The 25,321-nt window shown below is 43.5% G+C and overlaps 1 protein-coding gene across 7 annotated transcripts in view; it reads right to left on the reverse strand.

The window, feature by feature from the left end:
- Positions 1 to 25,321, reverse strand: part of LOC110488996 (ecto-NOX disulfide-thiol exchanger 2) — a 296,941-nt gene that overhangs the window by 76,508 nt on the left and 195,112 nt on the right. For all 7 annotated transcript variants that reach the window (XR_016486333.1, XR_016486332.1, XM_090198591.1 and 4 more), the window contains one exon: positions 21,398 to 21,529. Coding sequence is in view for 5 of the 7 variants with exons in the window: in XM_090198591.1 (XP_090054717.1) it covers positions 21,398 to 21,529 (132 nt within the window). In the remaining 2 variants the exon portion in view is untranslated. The remainder of the gene's footprint in view (positions 1 to 21,397; positions 21,530 to 25,321) is intronic.

Raw genomic sequence — 25,321 nt, forward strand, 5'->3', positions numbered from 1 at the left:
GTAATTACATTTCATGCTGCCCATCAATCAAATGTCCAGCCAGGAATAAAAAATGTGGCATTTGACTCTAGACACCTCCTGGCTATCAACACATTACATCAGTCCCTCTCCCTCTCTCACCTCCTCTCCCCCTTCCCAGGGTAAATATCCCCTACAGCAAAATGTGTGCTGGGTGGAGGGAGAAAGGGTGAGGGAGGGAGAATATGAAAGGCTATGTCCACCGGTAATGTGGAGCAGAGCATGCTGGGTGATCTCTAACTGAGAAGAAAGTAACTAGAGAACGTACACAAGCCAACTGATACATTTCAGCCATCTCCTGTGATTGCCTTTGGTTAGCATTCTTTGTTTAGCCAAGGCCAGCGTGCGTCCTTCAGAAATGGGAGTTCATATTTCTTACACAGAGTGTGTTGTGAACGCACTCTGTGACGATGATGTAGTTTGCTTTGTTATGCTAATTCACGTTTTACTGCCAGCTAGCAACTGTACGCTTGCTTACTCTTGTTGTTTTTGCCATCTCATTTCAGACAGTTAGCATTTGATTGTGTAATATAACGTACACCAGTGCCTAGTTTAATATGCCCCGTGGTTGTATGGATGTACTGAATAGATGTGTAGATGATGTATTTTGTTAGCTATGAGCCTTGTGGATGTAGCTATATATATATATATATATATATATATATATACACACACACACACACACACACACACACACACACACACACACACACACACACACACACACACACACACTGAACAAAAATATAAAACGCAACCTGCAACAACTTCAGAGTTATAGTTCATATAAGGAAATCAGTCAATTGAAATAAATTCATTAGGCCCTAATCTATGAATTTTCCATTACTGGGCAGGGCACAGCGATGGGTGGACCTGGGAGGGCATAGGCCACCCACATGGAGCCAGGCTGAGCCAATCAGAATTAATTATTCCGCACAAAAGGGCTTTATTACAGACAGAAATACTCCTCAGTTTCATCAGCTGTCTGGGTGGCTGGTCTGACAATCTTGCAGGTGAAGCCGGATGTGGAGGTCCTGGGCTGGCGTGGGTACACATGGTCTGCGGTTGTGAAGCCGTTTGGACATACTGCCTAATTCTCTAAAATGACGTTGGCCTCCATTCAGATAACATTAAATTATTTGCCAACAGCTCTGGTGGACATTCCTGCAGTCAGCATGCCAATTGCACACTCCCTCAAAACTTAGACTGTGTTGCGTTGTGACACAGTCTGTGGCATTGCGTTGTGACACAAAACTTTTGAATTGTTAGATACTACTGCACTGTTGGAGCTAGGAACACAAGCATTTCACTACACCCACAATAACACCTGCTAAATTCATGTACATTATGTCACCAATAAAATTAGATTTGAAAACTGCACATTTTAGAGTGGACTTTTACTGTCTCAGCACAAGGTGCACCTGTGTAATGATCATGCTGTTTAATCAGCTCCTTGATATGCCACACCTGTCAGGTGGATGGATTATCTTGGCAAAGGAGAAATACTCACTAACAGGGATGTAAACAAATTTGTGCACATCTGAGAAATAAGCTTTTTGTGCATAAGGAAAATGTCTGGGATATTTTATTTCAGCTCATGAAATATGGGACAAACACTTTACATGTTGCGTTTATAAACATTTTTTTATTCAAATTATTTTTGATTTCTTTTTCTCCACAATTTTGTGACATTCAAATTACGATTTTGTTTCATCGCTGCAACTTCCCAATGGGCTCAGGAGAGGCGAAGATCGAGTCATGCGTCCTTCGAAACATGACCCTCCAAACCACGCTACATAACAACTGCCTGCTTAACCTGGAAGCCAGCCGCACCAATGTGTCGGCGGAAACACCGCTCAACTGATGACAGAAGTCAGCCTGCAGGTGCCCGGCCCACCACAAGGAGTCGCTAGAGAACGATGAGCCAAGTAAAGCCCCCCCGGCCAAACCCTCCCCTAACCCGGACAACGCTTTGGCAATTGTGTGCCACTCTATGGGACTCCTGGTCACACGGGTCTGTAGTGACATCTCAAGCACTGCAGTGCCTTAGACCGCTGTGCCACTCGGGAGGACCGTTACGTTGATGTTTTTGTTCAGTATACAAGTTCATGCAGTTGTGTGAGGATGGTGCTGATGCAGTTGTGTGAGGATGGTGCTGATGCAGTTGTGTGAGGATGGTGCTGATGCAGTTGTGTGAGGATGGTGCTCCACCCCTCTGATCTTTCATTGGTGAAATAGCAGCCATGTTATTCGGCTGTATTGTCTATCTATTGTAGCCATATTATTGTTCATAGCCTACATAATTTGAGGTTGTATTAAGATTAAACCTGCCATTTAGTATTGCATTTCATTTCCCCTTTTTCAGAACCACACTCTCTTGGTTAAAACATTTGACAAGCCATAGCTTAAAGTACCTTAACCCATACACTGTGCCGTTCCTGTGAATCAGCATTATTAAACCACCTCAACTGGAATCCTACCCGTCTGTCCTCTTACAAGCACCTGTGAGAGAACACACTGTGATAAGAAAACCCTAAGAATACACAGTCTACTTCAGGGAGGGTGGTGCTGCCCATATACTGTTTAACAGGGAAATTAAAAAGTTAAATTTTTGCACACCGAGATCTCATTAATTGTCAAAGAAACATAAAAAAATGTTTTTTACATTACGACGATAACAACATCATGAGCATGGCCACAAGTGTTCAGATAATCACGAGACTCACTTTTGTCATCATATTTACTGAATATCGGTCATCGACAGAATTATCACCCAATATCGATATATTGGTAAAAGGCCAATAATACCGGACATATATTGGTCAGGCACTAGTTTTCAAATAAAAATGATCCCTCTACACACTTCTAAAAGAGAACTCGCACTACTTCCCTGCCAAAGATACCCCTCTTTCAACTCATCAGTCATAGATCTCTCTCCATGCTCCTGAAAGACATATCCCTCTCTCTTTTCCTCTGCCAAAGATCTCCCTCTCTGTACTCCTCGCTTTCAGAAATCTAGTCTACTTCTCCCAGGCTATAAATGTGCAGCTACAGATCTCTCTCTGTGTCTCTATCAGTCCTCACTCTGCCAACAGCACTGGCAGCACAAAGCAGAGCAGAGCGTGGAAACGACTTACAGCTCCTCAACATTAACTCAGCAATGACAGAGATACAGAGGGGCCAAAAGCTTCCAGTGGAAGAAGAAAATCAACTTGGCTTTTCTTTTTCTTAACTATTAATGCAGGCAAATAAATGTTCAAGCCAGAAACACAAGAAGCTTCTTAAACCTACTGCTTCTACTAGTACAATATCAATAGTTTAAATAATGAATCAGGTAAAAACCTAAGAGGCCAAAACACTTGCTGGCTACTTCTATTAGAATATTGCATAAATAGTTAAAAAGGTGATGACAGTAAGACTACATACACAGTGTGTGTGTGTGCGCGCAGTGGTTGAGGTTATAACATACATAACTGTATGAATCCCCAGGGAACCTTCCCTAGAGCCTGTTTATGTATTCAGAGGGGTGTGTGTCAGGCTAAATCAATTCAGAGGGGAGTGTGTGTTGCAGACTAACGCATTCCTGTGGGAATTTGTGTGTGTTAGGCTTGCCATCTAGTTTGGTCTGTCCACACATCTTCCTTAGCCTCATACACTGCAGTGTGTCAAAAGCACTCTGTCCAATCGCAACTCTAATCAAAATCCAAACAAACAAATCAATGACATCATCGCTGTGGAGAGAGAATATTAGGTCTCATTAGTGTTATGCAATGCTTCTGCAGTTGGGACGACAACAATTCCTTAGAGTGGAGACTCCACAGAAACCTTGTCCCTATAAGGCAGCTAGTTCTCTCCTGTGAGGACTAGAAGAGGCACCATATCCACAAGAAAATCTATGTCCCCACTAGACATGTCCCCATTGTGAAGTCTCTACAGTACCATGTCCCCATAGTGAAGTCCCCACAGTGAAGTACCCACAGTCCCATGTCCCTACAGAACCATGTCCCCATAGTGAAGTCTCTACAGTCCCATGTCCCCATAGTGAAGTCTCTACAGTCCCATGTCCACATAGTGAAGTCTCTACAGAACAATGTCCCCATAGTCAAGTCCCCACAGTCCCATGTCCCCATAGTGAAGTCTCTACAGTCCCATGTCCCCATAGTGAAGTCTCTACAGTCCCATGTCCCCATAGTGAAGTCTCTACAGTACAATGTCCTTATAGTCAAGTCCCCACAGTCCCATGTTCCCATAGTGAAGTCTCTACAGTCCCATGTCCCCATAGTGAAGTCTCTAGTCCCCATAGTGAAGTCTCTACAGTCCCATGTCCCCACAGTACCATGTCCCCATAGTGAAGTCTCTACAGAACCATTTCTCCACAGTTCCATGTCCCCATAGTAAAGTCTCCACAGTACATTGTCCCCATAGTGAAGTCTTTACAGTACCATGTCCCCATAGCGAAGTCTCTACAGTTCCATGTCCCCATAGTGAAGTCTCTACAGAACCATTTCTCCACAGTTCCATGTCCCCATAGTAAAGTCTCCACAGTACATTGTCCCCATAGTGAAGTCTTTACAGTACCATGTCCCCATAGCGAAGTCTCTACAGTTCCATGTCCCCATAGTGAAGTCTCTACAGAACCATTTCTCCACAGTTCCATGTCCCCATAGTAAAGTCTCCACAGTACATTGTCCCCATAGTGAAGTCTTTACAGTACCATGTCCCCATAGTGAAGTCTCTACAGTACCATGTCCCCATAGTGAAGTCTCTACAGTTCCATGTCCCCATAGTAAAGTCTCCACAGTACATTGTCCCCATAGTGAAGTCTTTACAGTACCATGTCCCCATAGTGAAGTCTCTACAGTACCATGTCCCCATAGTGAAGTCTCTACAGTTCCATGTCCCCATAGTGAAGTCTTTACAGTACCATGTCCCCATAGTGAAGTCTCTACAGTTCCATGTCCCCATAGTGAAGTCTCTACAGTACCATATCCCCATAGTGAAGACTCTACAGTAACATGTCCCCATAGTGAAGTACTGTACACTGTCTTCACAAAACAACCCACTGGGAACACACTGGTTAAATCAAGGTCGTTTCCACATCATTTCAATGAAATTACGTTGAACCAAAGTGGAAAAGTCGGTGAAAAGACGTCTGTGCCTCTTCAGACCCTGTCCGTCTCCACAGCATTTTATTTCTTTACGTTGACTGAGCCTCATCTCCCTGTAGCTACTTGGCTCTAGACAGACTGGCGATGCACTGACTTGGTGGCAGGTGGTGTTGCGTACCACAGAGGCAATAAATCTAATCAGGACTGCTGATTAATGTGTCAAACGTCTTGGATAATAAATGGTTGTTGGGGAAGTCCCCACTCCGAGCGAGAGAGAAAGAATGAAAACAGTATGAGGAAACAGAGGATGGAAAGCCCTAAAAGAGATCGAGACGGACAGACAGACAGACCGAGAGAGAGCGAGACGGACAGACAGACAGACCGAGAGAGAGCGAGACGGACAGACAGACAGACCGAGAGAGAGCGAGACGGACAGACAGACAGACCGAGAGAGAGAGCGAGACGGACAGACAGACAGACCGAGAGAGAGCGAGACGGACAGACAGACAGACAGAGAGCGCGAGACGGACAGACAGACAGACAGAGAGCGAGACAGACAGACAGAGAGAGAGCGAGACAGACAGACAGACAGCGAGACAGACAGACAGACAGACCGAGAGAGAGCGAGACCGACAGACAGACCGAGAGAGAGCGAGACAGACAGACAGACAGACCGAGAGAGAGCGACAGAGCGAGCGACAGATCGACCGACAGAGCGACCGACCGAGCGACCGACAGAACGAGCGAGCGACAGAGCGAGCGACAGAGCGAGCGAGCGAGCGACAGAGCGAGCGAGCGAGCGACAGAGCGAGCGAGCGAGCGACCGACAGAGCGAGCGAGCGACCGACAGAGCGAGCGACCGACCGACAGAGCGAGCGAGCGACCGACAGAGCGAGCGAGCGACAGAGCGAGCGACCGACAGAGCGAGCGACCGACCGAGCGACCGACAGAGCGAGCGACCGACAGAGCGAGCGACCGACAGAGCGAGCGACCGACAGAGCGAGCGACCGACAGAGCGAGCGACCGACAGAGCGAGCGACCGACAGAGCGAGCGACCGACAGAGCGAGCGAGCGACCGAGAGACAGACCGACAGAGCGAGACAGACAGACAGACCGAGAGAGAGCGAGACAGACAGACCGAGAGCGAGCCAGACAGACAGACCGAGAATGACAGAGAGCTCCATCAGAAGAAAAACAACAGAGAGGATGAAGTTCAATCCCTCACATGGAGAATCAGTAGAAAATCCAGGTGGATTAGTTCAAAGGTACAAGCCGATCTCGTAACAAAGGCTTTAAGTGTGCGTGTGCTGTTAGTGTGTGTGTGTGTGTGTGTGTGTGTGTGTGTGTGTGTGGTGTGTGTGGTGTGTGTGGTGTGTGTGGTATGTGTAGTGTGTGTAGTGTGTGTTTGTGCTTTTTGTGGGCCTCCAGTAGACCAGGAAAGCATTTTGTGTAACCTACTGTATAATATCCTCGTACAGTAACAATGCTAACCACCTGTATTGTCTCTCTAAAGCCATCTAGTCTCTCAGCTGTTTGACCACCATTAACACAGACAAAGGAGGGGTGTGTTAATAAAGTTCTGAACTGACTGTGGATCAGATCTCACAGACAGAAGTCCCCAGCAAAACACAAGCAGCCTTTCTGAATTATAGATGGAGTTCAGTACAGAGCAAGTTTAGTACTGAGTGTCTGGCTACTCAGTTCACTACCTTGGCTATGGTGAATTTCTTCAGAAATATTTTCCTCAATAGACCATGGGTTTCAGTAACACCTCTGACAGGAGAGTGAGACACGTTTGTTTCCTGGACTGACTACTTTTTAAGTTGATATTTGTAGTTTAACATTCTTAACTGCCACAGAGGTAGGCCGTCATTGTAAATAAAAATTAGTTCTTAACTGACTTGCCTAGTTAAATAAAGGTTAAAGGGGGAAAAAAGAAGAGAAAAGTTGTTTTTAATTTAAATAAAATCAAGATGAAGTAATGTATACATGTATAATTAAACAGTGTGGGTGCCAGATGAATGTATAATGTATACATGTATAATTAAACAGTGTTGGTGCCAGATGAATGTATAATGTATACATGTATAATTAAACAGTGTTGGTGCCAGATGAATGTATAATGTATACATGTATAATTAAACAGTGTTGGTGCCAGATGAATGTATAATGTATACATGTATAATTAAACAGTGTTGGTGCCAGATGAATGTATAATGTATACATGTATAATTAAACAGTGTTGGTGCCAGAAGAATGTATAATGTATACATGTATAATTAAACAGTGTTGGTGCCAGATGAATGTATAATGTATACATGTATAATTAAACAGTGTTGGTGCCAGATGAATGTATAATGTATACATGTATAATTAAACAGTGTTGGTGCCAGATGAATGTATAATGTATACATGTATAATTAAACAGTGTTGGTGCCAGAAGAATGTATAATGTATACATGTATAATTAAACAGTGTTGGTGCCAGATGAATGTATAATGTATACATGTATAATTAAACAGTGTTGGTGCCAGATGAATGTATAATGTATACATGTATAATTAAACAGTGTTGGTGCCAGATGAATGTATAATGTATACATGTATAATTAAACAGTGTTGGTGCCAGATGAATGTATAATGTATACATGTATAATTAAACAGTGTTGGTGCCAGAAGAATGTATAATGTATACATGTATAATTAAACAGTGTTGGTGCCAGATGAATGTATAATGTATACATGTATAATTAAACAGTGTTGGTGCCAGAAGAATGTATAATGTATACATGTATAATTAAACAGTGTTGGTGCCAGAAGAATGTATAATGTATACATGTATAATTAAACAGTGTTGGTGCCAGATGAATGTATAATGTATACATGTATAATTAAACAGTGTTGGTGCCAGATGAATGTATAATGTATACATGTATAATTAAACAGTGTTGGTGCCAGATGAATGTATAATGTATACATGTATAATTAAACAGTGTTGGTGCCAGATGAATGTATACATGTATAATTAATCAGTGTTGGTGCCAGATGAATGTATAATGTATACATGTATAATTAAACAGTGTTGGTGCCAGATGAATGTATAATGTATACATGTATAATTAAACAGTGTTGGTGCCAGAAGAATGTATAATGTATACATGTATAATTAAACAGTGTTGGTGCCAGAAGAATGTATAATGTATACATGTATAATTAAACAGTGTTGGTGCCAGAAGAATGTATAATGTATACATGTATAATTAAACAGTGTTGGTGCCAGATGAATGTATAATGTATACATGTATAATTAAACAGTGTTGGTGCCAGATGAATGTATAATGTATACATGTATAATTAAACAGTGTTGGTGCCAGAAGAATGTATAATGTATACATGTATAATTAAACAGTGTTGGTGCCAGATGAATGTATACATGTATAATTAATCAGTGTTGGTGCCAGATGAATGTATAATGTGTACATGTATAATTAAACAGTGTTGGTGCCAGATGAATGTATAATGTATACATGTATAATTAAACAGTGTTGGTGCCAGATGAATGTATACATGTATAATTAATCAGTGTTGGTGCCAGATGAATGTATAATGTATAATTAATCAGTGTTGGTGCCAGATGAATGTATAATGTATAATTAAACAGTGTTGGTGCCAGATGAATGTATACATGTATAATTAATCAGTGTTGGTGCCAGATGAATGTATAATGTATACATGTATAATTAAACAGTGTTGGTGCCAGAAGAATGTATAATGTATACATGTATAATTAAACAGTGTTGGTGCCAGATGAATGTATACATGTATAATTAATCAGTGTTGGTGCCAGATGAATGTATAATGTGTACATGTATAATTAAACAGTGTTGGTGCCAGATGAATGTATAATGTATACATGTATAATTAAACAGTGTTGGTGCCAGAAGAATGTATAATGTATACATGTATAATTAAACAGTGTTGGTGCCAGATGAATGTATAATGTATACATGTATAATTAAACAGTGTTGGTGCCAGATGAATGTATAATGTATACATGTATAATTAAACAGTGTTTGTGCCAGATGAATGTATAATGTATACATGTATAATTAAACAGTGTTGGTGCCAGATGAATGTATAATGTATACATGTATAATTAAACAGTGTTGGTGCCAGATGAATGTATAATGTATACATGTATAATTAAACAGTGTTTGTGCCAGATTAATGTATAATGTATACATGTATAATTAAACAGTGTTGGTGCCAGATGAATGTATAATGTATACATGTATAATTAAACAGTGTTTGTGCCAGATGAATGTATAAATGTATAATTAAACAGTGTTGGTGCCAGATGAATATTATTTGTCCTACTTCACTTTGTGAGTTTTGTAGAGTTGACAATATTGATAATTATTATTTTATGCTAATATTGTAACGCTTTGGCAATATGTACCTTATGTCATGCCAATAAAAGCAAATTGAGAGCGCGCAAGGAAGTGGCGAAAGAGAGTAGAGGGAGAGAGGAGAGTAGAGAGAAAGAGTAGAGAAAGAGTAGAGGGAGAGAGGAGAGTAGAGAGAAAGTAGAAGGAGAGAGGAGAGTAGAGAGAAAGTAGAGGGAGAGAGGCGGGTAGAGAGAAAGAGTAGAGGGAGAGAGGAGAGTAGAGAGAAAGAGTAGAGGGAGAGAGGAGAGTAGAGAGAAAGAGTAGAGGGAGAGAGGAGAGTAGAGAGAAAGAGTAGAGGGAGAGAGGCGGTTAGAGAGAAAGAGTAGAGGGAGAGAGGAGAGTAGAGAGAAAGAGTAGAGGGGGAGAGGAGAGTAGAGAGAAAGAGTAGAGGGAGAGAGGCGGGTAGAGAGAAAGAGTAGAGAAAGAGTAGAGGGAGAGAGGCGGGTAGAGAGAAAGAGTAGAGGGAGAGAGGAGAGTAGAGAGAAAGAGTAGAGGGAGAAAGGCGAGTAGAGAGAAAGAGTAGAGGGAGAAAGGCGAGTAGAGAGAAAGAGTAGAGGGAGAGAGGCGGGTAGAGAGAAAGAGTAGAGGGAGAGAGGCGGGTAGAGAGAAAGAGTAGAGGGAGAGAGGAGAGTAGAGAGAAAGAGTAGAGGGAGAGAGGAGAGTAGAGAGAAAGAGTAGAGGGAGAAAGGCGAGGAGAGAGAAAGAGTAGGGGGAGAAAGGCGAGGAGAGAGAAAGAGTAGAGGGAGAGAGGAGAGTAGAGAGAAAGAGTAGATGGAGAGAGGAGAGTAGAGAGAAAGAGTAGAGGGAGAGAGGAGAGTAGAGAGAGAGTAGAGGGAGAGAGGAGAGTAGAGAGAAAGAGTAGAGGGAGAGAGGAGAGTAGAGAGAAAGAGTAGAGGGAGAGAGGAGAGTAGAGAGAAAGAGTAGAGGGAGAGAGGAGAGTAGAGAGAAAGAGTAGAGGGAGAAAGGCGAGGAGAGAGAAAGAGTAGGGGGAGAAAGGCGAGGAGAGAGAAAGAGTAGAGGGAGAGAGGAGAGTAGAGAGAAAGAGTAGATGGAGAGAGGAGAGTAGAGAGAAAGAGTAGAGGGAGAGAGGAGAGTAGAGAGAGAGTAGAGGGAGAGAGGAGAGTAGAGAGAAAGAGTAGAGGGAGAGAGGAGAGTAGAGAGAAAGAGTAGAGGGAGAGAGGAGAGTAGAGAGAAAGAGTAGAGGGAGAGAGGAGAGTAGAGGGAGTAGAGGGAGAGAGGAGAGTAGAGGGAGTAGAGGGAGAGAGGAGAGTAGAGAGGGTAGAGGGAGAGAGTAGAGGGAGAGAGTAGAGAGAGTAGAGAGAGGGAGAGAGGAGAGTAGAGGGAGGGAGAGAGGAGAGTAAAGAGAGAGGAGAGTAGAGAGAGAGGAGAGTAGAGAGAGAGGAGAGTAGAGAGAGGAGAGTAGAGAGAGGAGAGGGAGAGAGGAGAGGGAGAGAGGAGAGAGTACAGAGTAGAGAGAGAGGAGAGTAGAGAGAGAGGAGAGTAGAGAGAGAGGAGGGTAGAGAGAGAGGAGGGTAGAGAGAGAGGAGGGTAGAGAGTGGGGAGAGTAGAGAGAGTAGAAGGTGGGGAGAGTAGAGTAGAGGGAGGGGGAGGGAGGGAGAGAGGAGAGGGAGAGAGGAGAGTAAAGAGAGAGGAGAGTAGAGAGAGAGGAGAGTAGAGAGAGAGGAGAGTAGAGAGAGAGGAGAGTAGAGAGAGGAGAGTAGAGAGAGGAGAGAGTACAGAGTAGAGAGAGAGGAGAGTAGAGAGAGAGGAGAGTAGAGAGAGAGGAGGGTAGAGAGAGAGGAGGGTAGAGAGAGAGGAGGGTAGAGAGTGGGGAGAGTAGAGAGAGTAGAAGGTGGGGAGAGTAGAGTAGAGAGAGTAGAGGGAGAGAGTAGAGGGAGAGAGTAGAGAGAGTAGAGGGAGAGAGTAGAGGGAGAGAGTAGAGGGAGAGCGTAGAGGGAGAGCGTAGAGGGAGAGAGTAGAGGGAGAGAGTAGAGAGAGTGGAGAGAGTAGAGGGAGAGAGTAGAGGGAGAGAGTAGAGGGAGAGAGTAGAGAGAGAGTAGAGAGATAGTAGAGAGAGTAGAGAGAGAGAGTAGAGGGAGAGAGGAGAGTAAAAGGTGGGGAGAGTAGAGAGAGTAGAAGGAGAGAGTAGAGTGGAGAGAGGATAGTAGAGAGAGTAGAAGGTGGGGAGAGTAGAGAGTAGAAGGTGGGGAGAGTAGAGTAGATAGAGTAGAGGGAGAGAGGAGAGTAGAGAGAGTAGAGAGAGAGGAGAGTAGAGAGAGTAGAGGGAGAGAGGAGAGTAGAGAGAGTAGAAGGTGGGGAGAGTAGAGAGTAGAGGGAGAGAGAAAAGAGAGAAGAGAGAAAAGAAAGAGTAGATAGAGTAGAAGGTGGGGAGAGTAGAGAGAGTAGAGAGGGAGAGAGAAAAGAGAGAGGAGAGAAAAGCGAGAGAGAGTAGAGAGAGTAGAAGGTGGGGAGATTAGAGAGAGTAGAGAGGGAGAGAGAAAAGAGAGGAGAGAAAAGAGAGAGAGAGTAGAAGGTGGGGAGAGTAGAGAGAGTAGAGAGGGAGAGAGAAAAGAGAGGAGAGAAAAGAGAGAGAGAAAAGAGAGAGGAGAGAAAAGCGAGAGAGAGTAGAGAGAGTAGAAGGTGGGGAGAGTAGAGAGTAGAGAGGGAGAGAGAAAAGAGAGGAGAGAAGAGAGAGAGAGTAGAGAGGGAGAGAGAAAAGAGAGGAGAGAAGAGAGAGAGAGTAGAGAGACAGAGTCAAGATATGGAGGATCTACACTGCTCAAAAAAATAAATAGAACACTTAAACAACACGATGTAACTCCAAGTCAATCACACTTCTGTGAAATCAAACTGTCCACTTAGGAAGCAACACTGATTGACAATAAATTTCACATGCTGTTGTGCAAATGCAATAGACAACAGGTTGAATTTATAGGCAATTAGCAAGACACCCCCAATAAAGGAGTGGTTTTGCAGGTGGTGACCACAGACCACCTCTCAGTTCCTATGCTTCCTGGCTGATGTTTTGGTCACTTTTGAATGCTGGCGGTGCTTTCACTCTAGTGGTAGCATGAGACGGAGTCTACAACCCACACAAGTGGCTCAGGTAGTGCAGGTCATCCAGGATGGCACATCAATGCGATCTGTGGCAAGAAGGTTTGCTGTGTCTGTCAGCGAAGTGTCCAGAGCATGGAGGCGCTACCAGGAGACAGGCCAGTACATCAGGAGACGTGGAGGAGGCCGTAGGAGGGCAACAACCCAGCAGCAGGACCGCTACCTCCGCCTTTGTGCAAGGAGGAGCAGGAGGAGCACTGCCAGAGCCCTGCAAAATGAGCTCCAGCAGGCCACAAATGTGCATGTGTCTGCTCAAACGGTCAGAAACAGACTCCATGAGGGTGGTATGAGGGCCCGACGTCCACAGGTGGGGGTTGTGCTTACAGCCCAACACCGTGAAGGAAGAAAATTGGCAAATTCGCCACTGGCGCCCTGTGTTCTTCACAGATGAAAGCAGGTTCACACTGAGCACATGTGACAGACGTGACAGAGTCTGGAGACGCCGTGGAGAACGTTCTGCTGCCTGCAACATCCTCCAGCATGATTGGTTTTGGAGGTGGGTCAGTCATGGTGTGGGGTGGCATTTCATTTCATTTCTTTCCTCCATGTGCTCGCCAGAGGAGGACTGCCATTACGTACCGAGATGAGATCCTCAGACCCCTTGTGAGACCATATGCTGGTGCGGTTGGCCCTGGGTTCCGCCTAATGCAAGACAATGCTAGACCTCATGTGGCTGGAGTGTGTCGGCAGTTCCTGCAAGAGGAAGGCATTGATGCTATGGACTGGCCCGCCCGTTCCCCAGACCTGAATCCAATTGATCACAACTGGGACATCATGTCTCGCTCCATCCACCAACGCCACATTGCACCACAGACTGTCCAGGAGTTGGCGGATGCTTTAGTCCAGGTCTGGGAGGAGATCTCTCAGGAGACCATCCGCCACCTCATCAGGAGCATGCCCAGGCGTTGTAGGGAGGTCATACAGGCACGTGGAGGCCACACACACTACTGAGCCTCATTTTGACTTGTTTTAAGGAAATTACATCAAAGTTGTTTCAGCCTGTATTGTGGTATTCCACTTGAATTTTGAATGTGACTCCAAATCCAGACCTCCATGGGTTGATAAATTTGATTTCCATTGATCATTTTTGTGTGATTTTGTTGTCAGCACATTCAACTATGTAAAGAAAAAAGTATTTAATAAGAATATTTCATTCATTCAGATCTAGGATGTGTTATTTTAGTGTTCCCTTTATTTTTTTGAGCAGTGTATTTCTCCAGGTGATTCGTGAGGACTACAGCTGTCCCACACAGCCCCTCCCACTACGACACATACAACCTGACTGCAGCCTAACCACTGGCAATGATGGTGTGTGCGTCTGTCTGTGTGAAACCAATGCAGCTGCGGTATTTAAAATCTGGAGAGAGTCCTCTAATGAAGGTAACAGCACTAACGGCAGCTTCCTCATGCTGTCCCATGGCTCAAGGTGCTTAGTGACAGAACACACAAATACACCAGTGTTCCTCTCCATCGCACTAACACAGCTCTACAATTATAACTCGCTCAACAAAGTGCATCATCTGTGGACCCCACCCAGTGCCACACTACTACCCATCTGACTGCAACACACACACTCACACACACCAGTGTTCCTCTCCATCGCACTAACACAGCTCTACAATTATAACTCGCTCAACAAAGTGCATCATCTGTGGACCCCACCCAGTGCCACACTACTACCCATCTGACTGCAACACACACACTCACACACACCAGTGTTCCTCTCCATCGCACTAACACAGCTCTACAATTATAACTCGCTCAACAAAGTGCATCATCTGTGGACCCCACCCAGTGCCACACTACTACCCATCTGACTGCAACACACACACTCACACACACCAGTGTTCCTCTCCATCGCACTAACACAGCTCTACAATTATAACTCGCTCAACAAAGTGCATCATTTTCTCTTGCACAGCACAGCAGTGTAGCAAAGAGAGTCTGCTAAGTCTGGCAGCAGCTCAGTAAATTGTACAAATGAAATTGAACAGGAAAAAGCCAGTAGGTAGAATAGCATCCTCGAAGCCCACTTTATTTGAAATATGGAGTCCTAGTGGATTACTGTGAGGCCTAGAATTCTGGAGCTCTGTTGATATGAATGTGCTTTTAAAGAAGCTGAAGGTGGTGGTTTAGAAAAAGGGAAACAAGACATTCTAGTACGAAGAGAGGAACGACACATGACTGCATAAATCCTCACAGCCAGAGGAGTGAAATGATGAAGTCAAAACGTAATGTTAAAGTGATAAATGCCCTGCAGGGCTTCTATTGATATTGAACAAATAATAAACACCAGAAGCGGAGCTCCTTATTGCGTTTCATTCATCTCAAACTCTCAGTTCCAAACCATTAAACAAACATCGATGGTACATTATCATTCTAGAAGGAGCTCTGCTTTCTCTCACTCCTGTCTCCCAAGGACGCGTTAATGACACGTCTCTATGGTTCACCTGACTGAGTGACTCATGATAACATATCTGTTGGCTCTGCCACTGTAATTTCATCTGACTGAGTGACTCATGATGATAACATATCTGTTGGCTCTGCCACTGTAATTTTATCTGTCTGAGTGACTCATGATAACATATCTGTTGGCTCTGCCACTGTAATTTCACCTGACTGAGTGACTCATGATGATAACATATCTGTTGGCTCTGCCACTGTAATTTCACCTGACTGAGTGACTCATGATAACATATCTGTTGGCTCTGCCACTGTAATTTCATCTGACTGAGTGACTCATGATAACATATCTGTTGGCTCTGCCACTGTAATTTCATCTGACTGAGTGACTCATGATAACATATCTGTTGGCTCTGCCACTGTAATTTCATCTGACTGAGTGACTCATGATGATAACATATCTGTTGACTCTGCCACTGTAATTTCACCTGACTGAGTGACTCATGATGATAACATATCTGTTGGCTCTGCCACTGTAATTTCATCTGACTGAGTGACTCATGATGATAACATATCTGTTGGCTCTGCCACTGTAATTTTATCTGTCTGAGTGACTCATGATAACATATCTGTTGGCTCTGCCACTGTAATTTCATCTGACTGAGTGACTCATGATGATAACATATCTGTTGGCTCTGCCACTGTAATTTTATCTGTCTGAGTGACTCATGATAACATATCTGTTGGCTCTGCCACTGTAATTTCATCTGACTGAGTGACTCATGATAACATATCTGTTGGCTCTGCCACTGTAATTTCATCTGACTGAGTGACTCATGATGATAACATATCTGTTGGCTCTGCCACTGTAATTTCATCTGACTGAGTGACTCATGATGATAACATATCTGTTGACTCTGCCACTGTAATTTCATCTGACTGAGTGACTCATGATAACATATCTGTTGGCTCTGCCACTGTAATTTTATCTGTCTGAGTGACTCATGATAACATATCTGTTGGCTCTGCCACTGTAATTTCATCTGACTGAGTGACTCATGATGATAACATATCTGTTGGCTCTGCCACTGTAATTTCATCTGACTGAGTGACTCATGATGATAACATATCTGTTGACTCTGCCACTGTAATTTCACCTGACTGAGTGACTCATGATGATAACATATCTGTTGGCTCTGCCACTGTAATTTCACCTGACTGAGTGACTCATGATGATGACATATCTGTTGACTCTGCCACTGTAATTTCACCTGACTGAGTGACTCATGATGATAACATATCTGTTGGCTCTGCCACTGTAATTTCACCTGACTGAGTGACTCATGATGATAACATATCTGTTGACTCTGCCACTGTAATTTCACCTGACTGAGTGACTCATGATGATAACATATCTGTTGGCTCTGCCACTGTAATTTCATCTGACTGAATGACTCATGATAACATATCTGTTGGCTCTGCCACTGTAATTTCATCTGACTGAGTGACTCATGATAACATATCTGTTGGCTCTGCCACTGTAATTTTATCTGTCTGAGTGACTCATGATAACATATCTGTTGGCTCTGCCACTGTAATTTTATCTGTCTGAGTGACTCATGATAACATATCTGTTGGCTCTGCCACTGTAATTTCATCTGACTGAGTGACTCATGATAACATATCTGTTGGCTCTGCCACTGTAATTTTATCTGTCTGAGTGACTCATGATAACATATCTGTTGGCTCTGCCACTGTAATTTCATCTGACTGAGTGACTCATGATAACATATCTGTTGGCTCTGCCACTGTAATTTTATCTGTCTGAGTGACTCATGATAACATATCTGTTGGCTCTGCCACTGTAATTTCATCTGACTGAGTGACTCATGATAACATATCTGTTGGCTCTGCCACTGTAATTTCATCTGACTGAGTGACTCATGATAACATATCTGTTGGCTCTGCCACTGTAATTTCACCTGACTGAGTGACTCATGATAACATATCTGTTGGCTCTGCCACTGTAATTTCATCTGACTGAGTGACTCATGATAACATATCTGTTGGCTCTGCCACTGTAATTTCATCTGAATGGGTGACTCATGATGATAACATATCTGTTGGCTCTGCCACTGTAATTTCATCTGACTGAGTGACTCATGATGATAACATATCTGTTGGCTCTGCCACTGTAATTTCATCTGACTGAGTGACTCATGATAACATATCTGTTGGCTCTGCCACTGTAATTTCATCTGACTGAGTGACTCATGATAACATATCTGTTGGCTCTGCCACTGTAATTTCATCAGACTGAGTGACTCATGATGATAACATATCTGTTGACTCTGCCACTGTAATTTCATCTGACTGAGTGACTCATGATGATAACATATCTGTTGACTCTGCCACTGTAATTTCATCTGACTGAGTGACTCATGATGATAACATATCTGTTGGCTCTGCCACTGTAATTTCATCTGACTGAGTGACTCATGATAACATATCTGTTGGCTCTGCCACTGTAATTTCATCTGACTGAGTGACTCATGATAACATATCTGTTGGCTCTGCCACTGTAATTTCATGTGAATGGGTGACTCATGATGATAACATATCTGTTGGCTCTGCCACTGTAATTTCATCTGACTGAGTGACTCATGATAACATATCTGTTGGCTCTGCCACTGTAATTTCATCTGACTGAGTGACTCATGATAACATATCTGTTGGCTCTGCCACTGTAATTTCATCTGACTGAGTGACTCATGATGATAACATATCTGTTGGCTCTGCCACTGTAATTTCATCTGACTGAGTGACTCATGATGATAACATATCTGTTGGCTCTGCCACTGTAATTTCATCTGAATGGGTGACTCATGATAACATATCTGTTGGCTCTGCCACTGTAATTTCATCTGAATGGGTGACTCATGATGATAACATATCTGTTGGCTCTGCCACTGTAATTTCATCTGAATGGGTGACTCATGATAACATATCTGTTGGCTCTGCCACTGTAATTTCATCTGAATGGGTGACCCGATTGCTTATTATATTGACAAGATATTTGAGTGACCGCTCTAACAAAGGAAATACATGTCCTCAATGATGGAAGGCTGTGGGATGAGTTGAGATCAGGTGGGATCATTCTAGCCAATGAGAGGGCAGATAAGTGTCAACAACAGGCCATAGAGATAGAGGACTCATTTTTGTATCCGTGCCATTATAGCATCTGTGACAGCCTGACCAGCGCCATTGAGGCCATCTCCATTTTAAAGTAGTGAATTTTCTTCTTCTTTATTGGCAGATTACTCCCAACTCAGAAATCCCCCGCAGATGATTTTAAAAGGTGTGGAAGCCCCCAATGGCAATGTCCATGCTAAAATGGGTTATATCAATGTTGAATCCTCCACCTATATGAAATCAGGCACAACTTTGAATTAAACATTTTGTTTGTTCCAAATGCCACTTCCATCAGTGCATTCGATCAAATAAGCCTCATATAGCAAATTAGCCATGACATTTTATATTGACCAAAATCAACACCCTCATTGACCTCCATACAAACACTCCTCGCTTCATGGGCTTATTTTCATGGACAGATTTTGGGCAAAGTAAAACATGACATTGAGAGCATTGGACTATAAGCTTTTATCAGCAAAAATATGATTCTGAGATAACTGGCTTTAAAGTTCCAAAACCTCATTGGTTTGAATGATGTCAGCAATTTTGATCTTGTATTCGTTTGAACTTAACATTAATATTTCAATAGAGAACATTGTATGAACAAGCATGAATTTTGTAAGAGGGTGATACTCCGAAAGCTCCTGCCACCTGTCTGAAACTGAGCTGTGTGGATCTCAAGTCCTCAGACTGAAAATAGAGTCATAAGTCCATCTGGCTGACTCAGCGCACGCAGCATGTTCATTTTAATAGAGACAAAGAAAATGGCCGACTTAGGCAAATGTGCGAAGAGCCACAGCATCCACAGAATCCAGCAACAAGTCTGCAGCTAGAGTTAGAAACCCCCACTGGATACTGCAGACAAACAAACAAACACGTCAGACACTCTCCCTAGTCTCTAAAGTAGCCACACACACTCCTCTAGTCTCTAATGTAGCCACACACACTCCCCTAGTCTCTAATGTAGCCACACACACTCCTCTAGTCTCTAATGTAGCCACACACACTACTCTAGTCTCTAATGTAGCCACACACACTCCCCTAGTCTCTAATGTAGCCACACACACTCCCCTAGTCTCTAATGTAGCCACACACACTCCCCTAGTCTCTAATGTAGCCACACACACTCCCCTAGTTTCTAATGTAGCCACACAGACAATCCCCCTAGTCTCTACTGCAGCCACACAGACAAACACGCCAGACACTCCCCCTAGTCTCTAAAGTAGCCACACACACTCCCCCTAGTCTCTAATGTAGCCAAACACACTCCCCCTAGTCTCTAATGTAGCCGCACAGACAATCCCCCTAGTCCCTACTGTAGCCACACAGACAAACACGCCAGACACTCCCCCTAGTCTCTAAAGTAGCCACACACACTCCCCTAGTCTCTAAAGTAGCCACACACACTCCACTAGTCTCTAAAGTAGCCACACACACTCCACTAGTCTCTAATGTAGCCACACAGACACTCCCCCTAGTCCCTACTGCAGCCACACAGACAAACACGCCAGACACTCCCCCTAGTCTCTAATGTAGCCACACAGACAATCCCCCTAGTCTCTACTGCAGCCACACAGACAAACACGCCAGACACTCCCCCTAGTCTCTAAAGTAGCCACACACACTCCCCTAGTCTCTAATGTAGCCACACACACTCCCCCTAGTCTCCAATGTAGCCACAGACACTCCCCCTAGTCTCCAATGTAGCCATACAGACACTCCCAATAGTCTCTACCTTAGCCACAGACACTCCCCCTAGTCTCTACTGCAGCCACACAGACACTCCCCGTAGTCTCTAATGTAGCCACAGGGACAGACACTCCCCCTAGTATATAATGTAGCCACAGGGACAGCCACTCCCCCTAGTCTCTCATGCAGCCACAGGGACAGACACTCCCCCTAGTCTCTCATGCAGCCACAGGGACAGACACTCCACCTAGTCTCTACTGCAGCCACACAGACACTCCCCCTAGTCTCTGCTGCAGCCACAGACACTCCCCCTAGTCTCTACTGCAGCCACACAGACACTCCCCCTAGTCTCTAAAGTAGCCACACACACTCCCCTAGTCTCTAATGTAGCCACACACACTCCCCCTAGTCTCCAATGTAGCCACAGACACTCCCCCTAGTCTCCAATGTAGCCATACATACAACCACAGACACTCCCCCTGGTCTCTAATGAAGCCACACAAACACCCCCCTAGTCTCTAATGTAGGCCCACACACTCCCCCTAGTCTCTACTGCAGCCACACAGACACTCCAGACACTCCCCCTAGTCTCTACTGCAGCCACACAGACACTCCCCCTAGTCTCTACCGTAGCCACAAACACTCCAGATACTCCCCCTAGTCTCTACCGCAGCCACAGGGACAGACACTCCTCCTAGTCTCTACTGCAGCCACACAGACACTCCCCCTAGTCTCTACCGTAGCCACAAACACTCCAGATACTCCCCCTAGTCTCTACCGCAGCCACAGGGACAGACACTCCCCCTAGTCTCTACTGCAGCCACACAGACACTCCCCCTAGTCTCTACCGCAGCCACAGGGACAGACACTCCCCCTAGTCTCTAATGTAGCCACAGGGACAGACACTCCCCCTAGTCTCTAATGCAGCCACAGGGACAGACACTCCCCCTAGTCTCTAATGTAGCCACACACACTCCCCCTATGGTTAAGGATATAACTGCAGCAGAGGTAGGGTTATAGCTACAGCAGAGGTAGGGTTATAGCTACAGCAGAGGTAGGGTTATAGCTACAGCAGAGGTAGGGTTATAGCTACAGCAGAGGTAGGGTTATAGCTACAGCAGAGTTAGGGTTATAGCTACAGCAGAGGTAGGGTTATAGCTACAGCAGAGGTATGGTTATAGCTACAGCAGAGGTATGGTTATAGCTACAGCAGAGGTAGGGTTATAACTACAGTAGAGGTAGAGTTATAACTACAGTAGAGGTAGGGTTATAACTACAGTAGAGGTAGGGTTATAACTACAGTAGAGGTAGGGTTATAACTACAGTAGAGGTAGGGTTATAACTACAGTAGAGGTAGGGTTATAACTACAGTAGAGGTACGATTATAACTACAGTAGAGGTATGGTTAGGATTAAATGACCCATACCTGACATAAGGGGCGGTCCTGTCATGTTCATGGGAGCCATGCCAAGGTTGTTCATGGCGGTGGCCCAGGCGTTGGGGTCTGACATGGGCATCGGCATGGGGTTGGAGTCCATGGACATGTTACGAATCCCTTCTGCAAAGAGAGAGAGAGTCAGTCAGAATACAGTACAATCAGATAGACTAAAATCCCCTTTGGCTACTTTGTATCATTCCCTTACATTTCCTCTTTAATAGCTTATATAATCCTCCCTGTAAGATGTTACAACAACAAAAATAATGTGTTTTTATTCATGTCTGGCAAAAGCAGAGGGGAAAAATTCCTATTTGTGGTTGGAGGGATGAGAGGTCAACTGTCCAGTGACACAGTCTTTAACATTCTATTCAGAGTGGAGGGATGAGAGGTCATCTGTCCAGTGACACAGTCTTTAACATTCTATTCAGAGTGGAGGGATGAGAGGTCATCTGTCCAGTGACACAGTCTTTAACATTCTATTCAGAGTGGAGGGATGAGAGGTCATCTGTCCAGTGACACCTCATTTTACATGCTATTCAGAGGTTATTAGCATTCATTCCCCTCTTGGCTGAACTTCCTCTGACCTCTTGTAAGAGAGGGCCTCCTGATGATGCTGCTTCTCTTCCCTGGCCGACACTACAAACTCTCAGAATGAACAACAGTACTACCACAACACACTCCTCAGATAGAATCTACACAATAAAACTTCAGTAAAAGAGCAGGGCTAGTTTATGTTTCTTTGTCTCGGTCAATTTAGGGGAATAAAGCTCACGAAAAGAAGATTACTAGCTTTGGTACTGAGCAAAAGGCCATTTCTAAAGCAGTCGGGCATTCAAAACTTGAAAAAAAAATCGATGGCCTAATATTACAGACACACACATCAATTCAGACAACCCCAGGGAAAGCAGTCTGGTTTTCTACCAAGATCCCTACAGTAAAATACCCCAAGTAAACAAGAACGCATCACACATTCAACCCCAGCCTATTCCTCCCATCTAAACCATTTCACAACTGTAAATGGGCTTTCTGGCTCTCATTTATTTTACCTGTCCCTCTGACAGACGGTAAAGTGTGTTGACTGGCTGTGGCACTGAACTGCTCTCCTGCCTTATGATGCCAAAACAAATCGTTGGTGATGATGAGAACAACACTTCACACACCTCAAAGGTCACTGTCATCTGCTAACACTGATGCTGTGTGTGTGTGTATGTGTGTGTGTACACGCGCACGCTCGCACCCTTTCTAATCACTTGAGCAGCAGACTGATTGGTCCGAGGTATAATAAAGGACTAATGATGTTCTCTCTGTCTGGTATAATAAAGGACTAATGATGTTCTCTCTATCTGGTATAATAAAGGACTAATGATGTTATCTCTGTCTGGTATAATAAAGGACTAATGATGTTTCCTCTGTCTGGTATAATAAAGGACTAATGATGTTTCCTCTGTCTGGTATAATAAAGGACTAATGATGTTCTCTCTGTCTGGTATAATAAAGGACTAATGATGTTCTCTCTGTCTGGTATAATAAAGGACTAATGATGTTCTCTCTGTCTGGTATAATAAAGGACTAATGATGTTATCTCTGTCTGGTATAATAAAGGACTAATGATGTTATCTCTGTCTGGTATAATAAAGGACTAATGATGTTATCTCTGTCTGGTATAATAAAGGACTAATGATGTTATCTCTGTCTGGTATAATAAAGGACTAATGATGTTCTCTCTGTCTGGTATAATAAAGGACTAATGATGTTATCTCTGTCTGGTATAATAAAGGACTAATGATGTTTCCTCTGTCTGGTATAATAAAGGACTAATGATGTTTCCTCTGTCTGGTATAATAAAGGACTAATGATGTTTCCTCTGTCTGGTATAATAAAGGACTAATGATGTTTCCTCTGTCTGGTATAATAAAGGACTAATGATGTTCTCTCTGTCTGGTATAATAAAGGACTAATGATGTTATCTCTGTCTGGTATAATAAAGGACTAATGATGTTATCTCTGTCTGGTATAATAAAGGACTAATGATGTTTCCTCTGTCTGGTATAATAAAGGACTAATGATGTTTCCTCTGTCTGGTATAATAAAGGACTAATGATGTTATCTCGGTCTGGTATAATAAAGGACTAATGATGTTCTCTCTGTCTGGTATAATAAAGGACTAATGATGTTCTCTCTGTCTGGTATAATAAAGGACTAATGATGTTCTCTCTGTCTGGTATAATAAAGGACTAATGATGTTCTCTCTGTCTGGTATAATAAAGGACTAATGATGTTTCCTCTGTCTGGTATAATAAAGGACTAATGATGTTTCCTCTGTCTGGTATAATAAAGGACTAATGATGTTCTCGGTCTGGTATAATAAAGGACTAATGATGTTTCCTCTGTCTGGTATAATAAAGGACTAATGATGTTCTCTCTGTCTGGTATAATAAAGGACTAATGATGTTCTCTCTATCTGGTATAATAAAGGACTAATGATGCTCTCTGTCTGGTATAATAAAGGACTAATGATGTTTCCTCTGTCTGGTATAATAAAGGACTAATGATGTTTCCTCTGTCTGGTATAATAAAGGACTAATGATGTTATCTCTGTCTGGTATAATAAAGGACTAATGATGTTCTCTCTGTCTGGTATAATAAAGGACTAATGATGCTCTCTGTCTGGTATAATAAAGGACTAATGATGTTTCCTCTGTCCCCTGCATCCCTGATGCTGTCATTACACTCTCATATCTGGGTTTCCATGACAAAGGCTGTTAAAACCTTACTGTTGTTCCAATGTAAATGTCTCTCAAGACCTTGTTAACCAATTATACAATCATGGTCCCACAGTGTCAAGGTGCTTTAATTCCTAAATGACAGAGGGGATGTTTGTTTTACTGCAGTCATGGTGTCACTGACCAGTCAAAAATCAACGAGTCTCACTGACCAGCCATAACAAACTAGTCCGGTCCTAAATTACTTCGTTGAGTGATGAATCACAATTTGTCGTTGAAACCAACAAGATCAAAGAGATGTGCATAGACTTCAGGAAGTGAACAACACCTACCTCTGCAACATCTAGGTCAGAACATAGAGATTGTAGAGGAATACAAATATCAGGGTGTCCTCTTGGACAATAAGCTTCAATGGAGTAAATGTACAGACCTGATCTACAAAAAGAGTCAGAGTCTACTTTCTCAGAAAGCTGGGATATTAATGTTGACTGTGCTATCCTGACTCTGTTTTACAAATCTTTCATTGAGACTATTTGAGCCAAGCCACCCCCTGTACCCAGACTGAACTACTCCCCTATGGGCTCAGGTATAAGGTATGTACATGATACTGCAACAACATTTTCACATGGGGACAATAAAGTCAGTGAAGTCTCAATGACCAGTCAAACAAACAGGGCACAAATGCCAGGAAGAAGACAGAACACGAGTCAGTTTAGAAATGGACACCAATGTTCAGCTTAAAAGTGTCTCAGTTTACCCGAAAGGGTCAATTTACATCCACAGGGCCACTGTCTCGCAAAGGGTCATGACTAGAGGTCGACCGATTAATCGGAATGGCAGATTAATTAGGGCCGATTTCAAGTTTTCATAACAATCGGAAATCTGAATTTTTGGGCGCCAATTTCCAATTATTAAAAAAATAAATAATATATATATTTTTGTATACCTTTTATTTAACAAGGCAAGTCAGTTAAGAACACATTCTTATTTTCAATGACTGCTAGTAACTGTGGGTTAACTGCCTTGTTCAGGGGCAGAACGACAGATTTTCACCTTGTCAGCTCAGGGGTTCCAATCTTGCAACCGCACAGTTAACTAGTCCAACGCTCTAACCATTGCACTCCACGAGTAGCCTGCCTGTTACGCAAATGCAGCAGAAGCCAAGGTAAATTGCTAGCTAGCATTAAAC

This window comes from Oncorhynchus mykiss, chromosome 14, assembly GCF_057628025.1.
Source record: "Oncorhynchus mykiss isolate SJ-2025 chromosome 14, ASM5762802v1, whole genome shotgun sequence".
NCBI classification, from domain to species: Eukaryota; Metazoa; Chordata; class Actinopteri; order Salmoniformes; family Salmonidae; genus Oncorhynchus; species Oncorhynchus mykiss.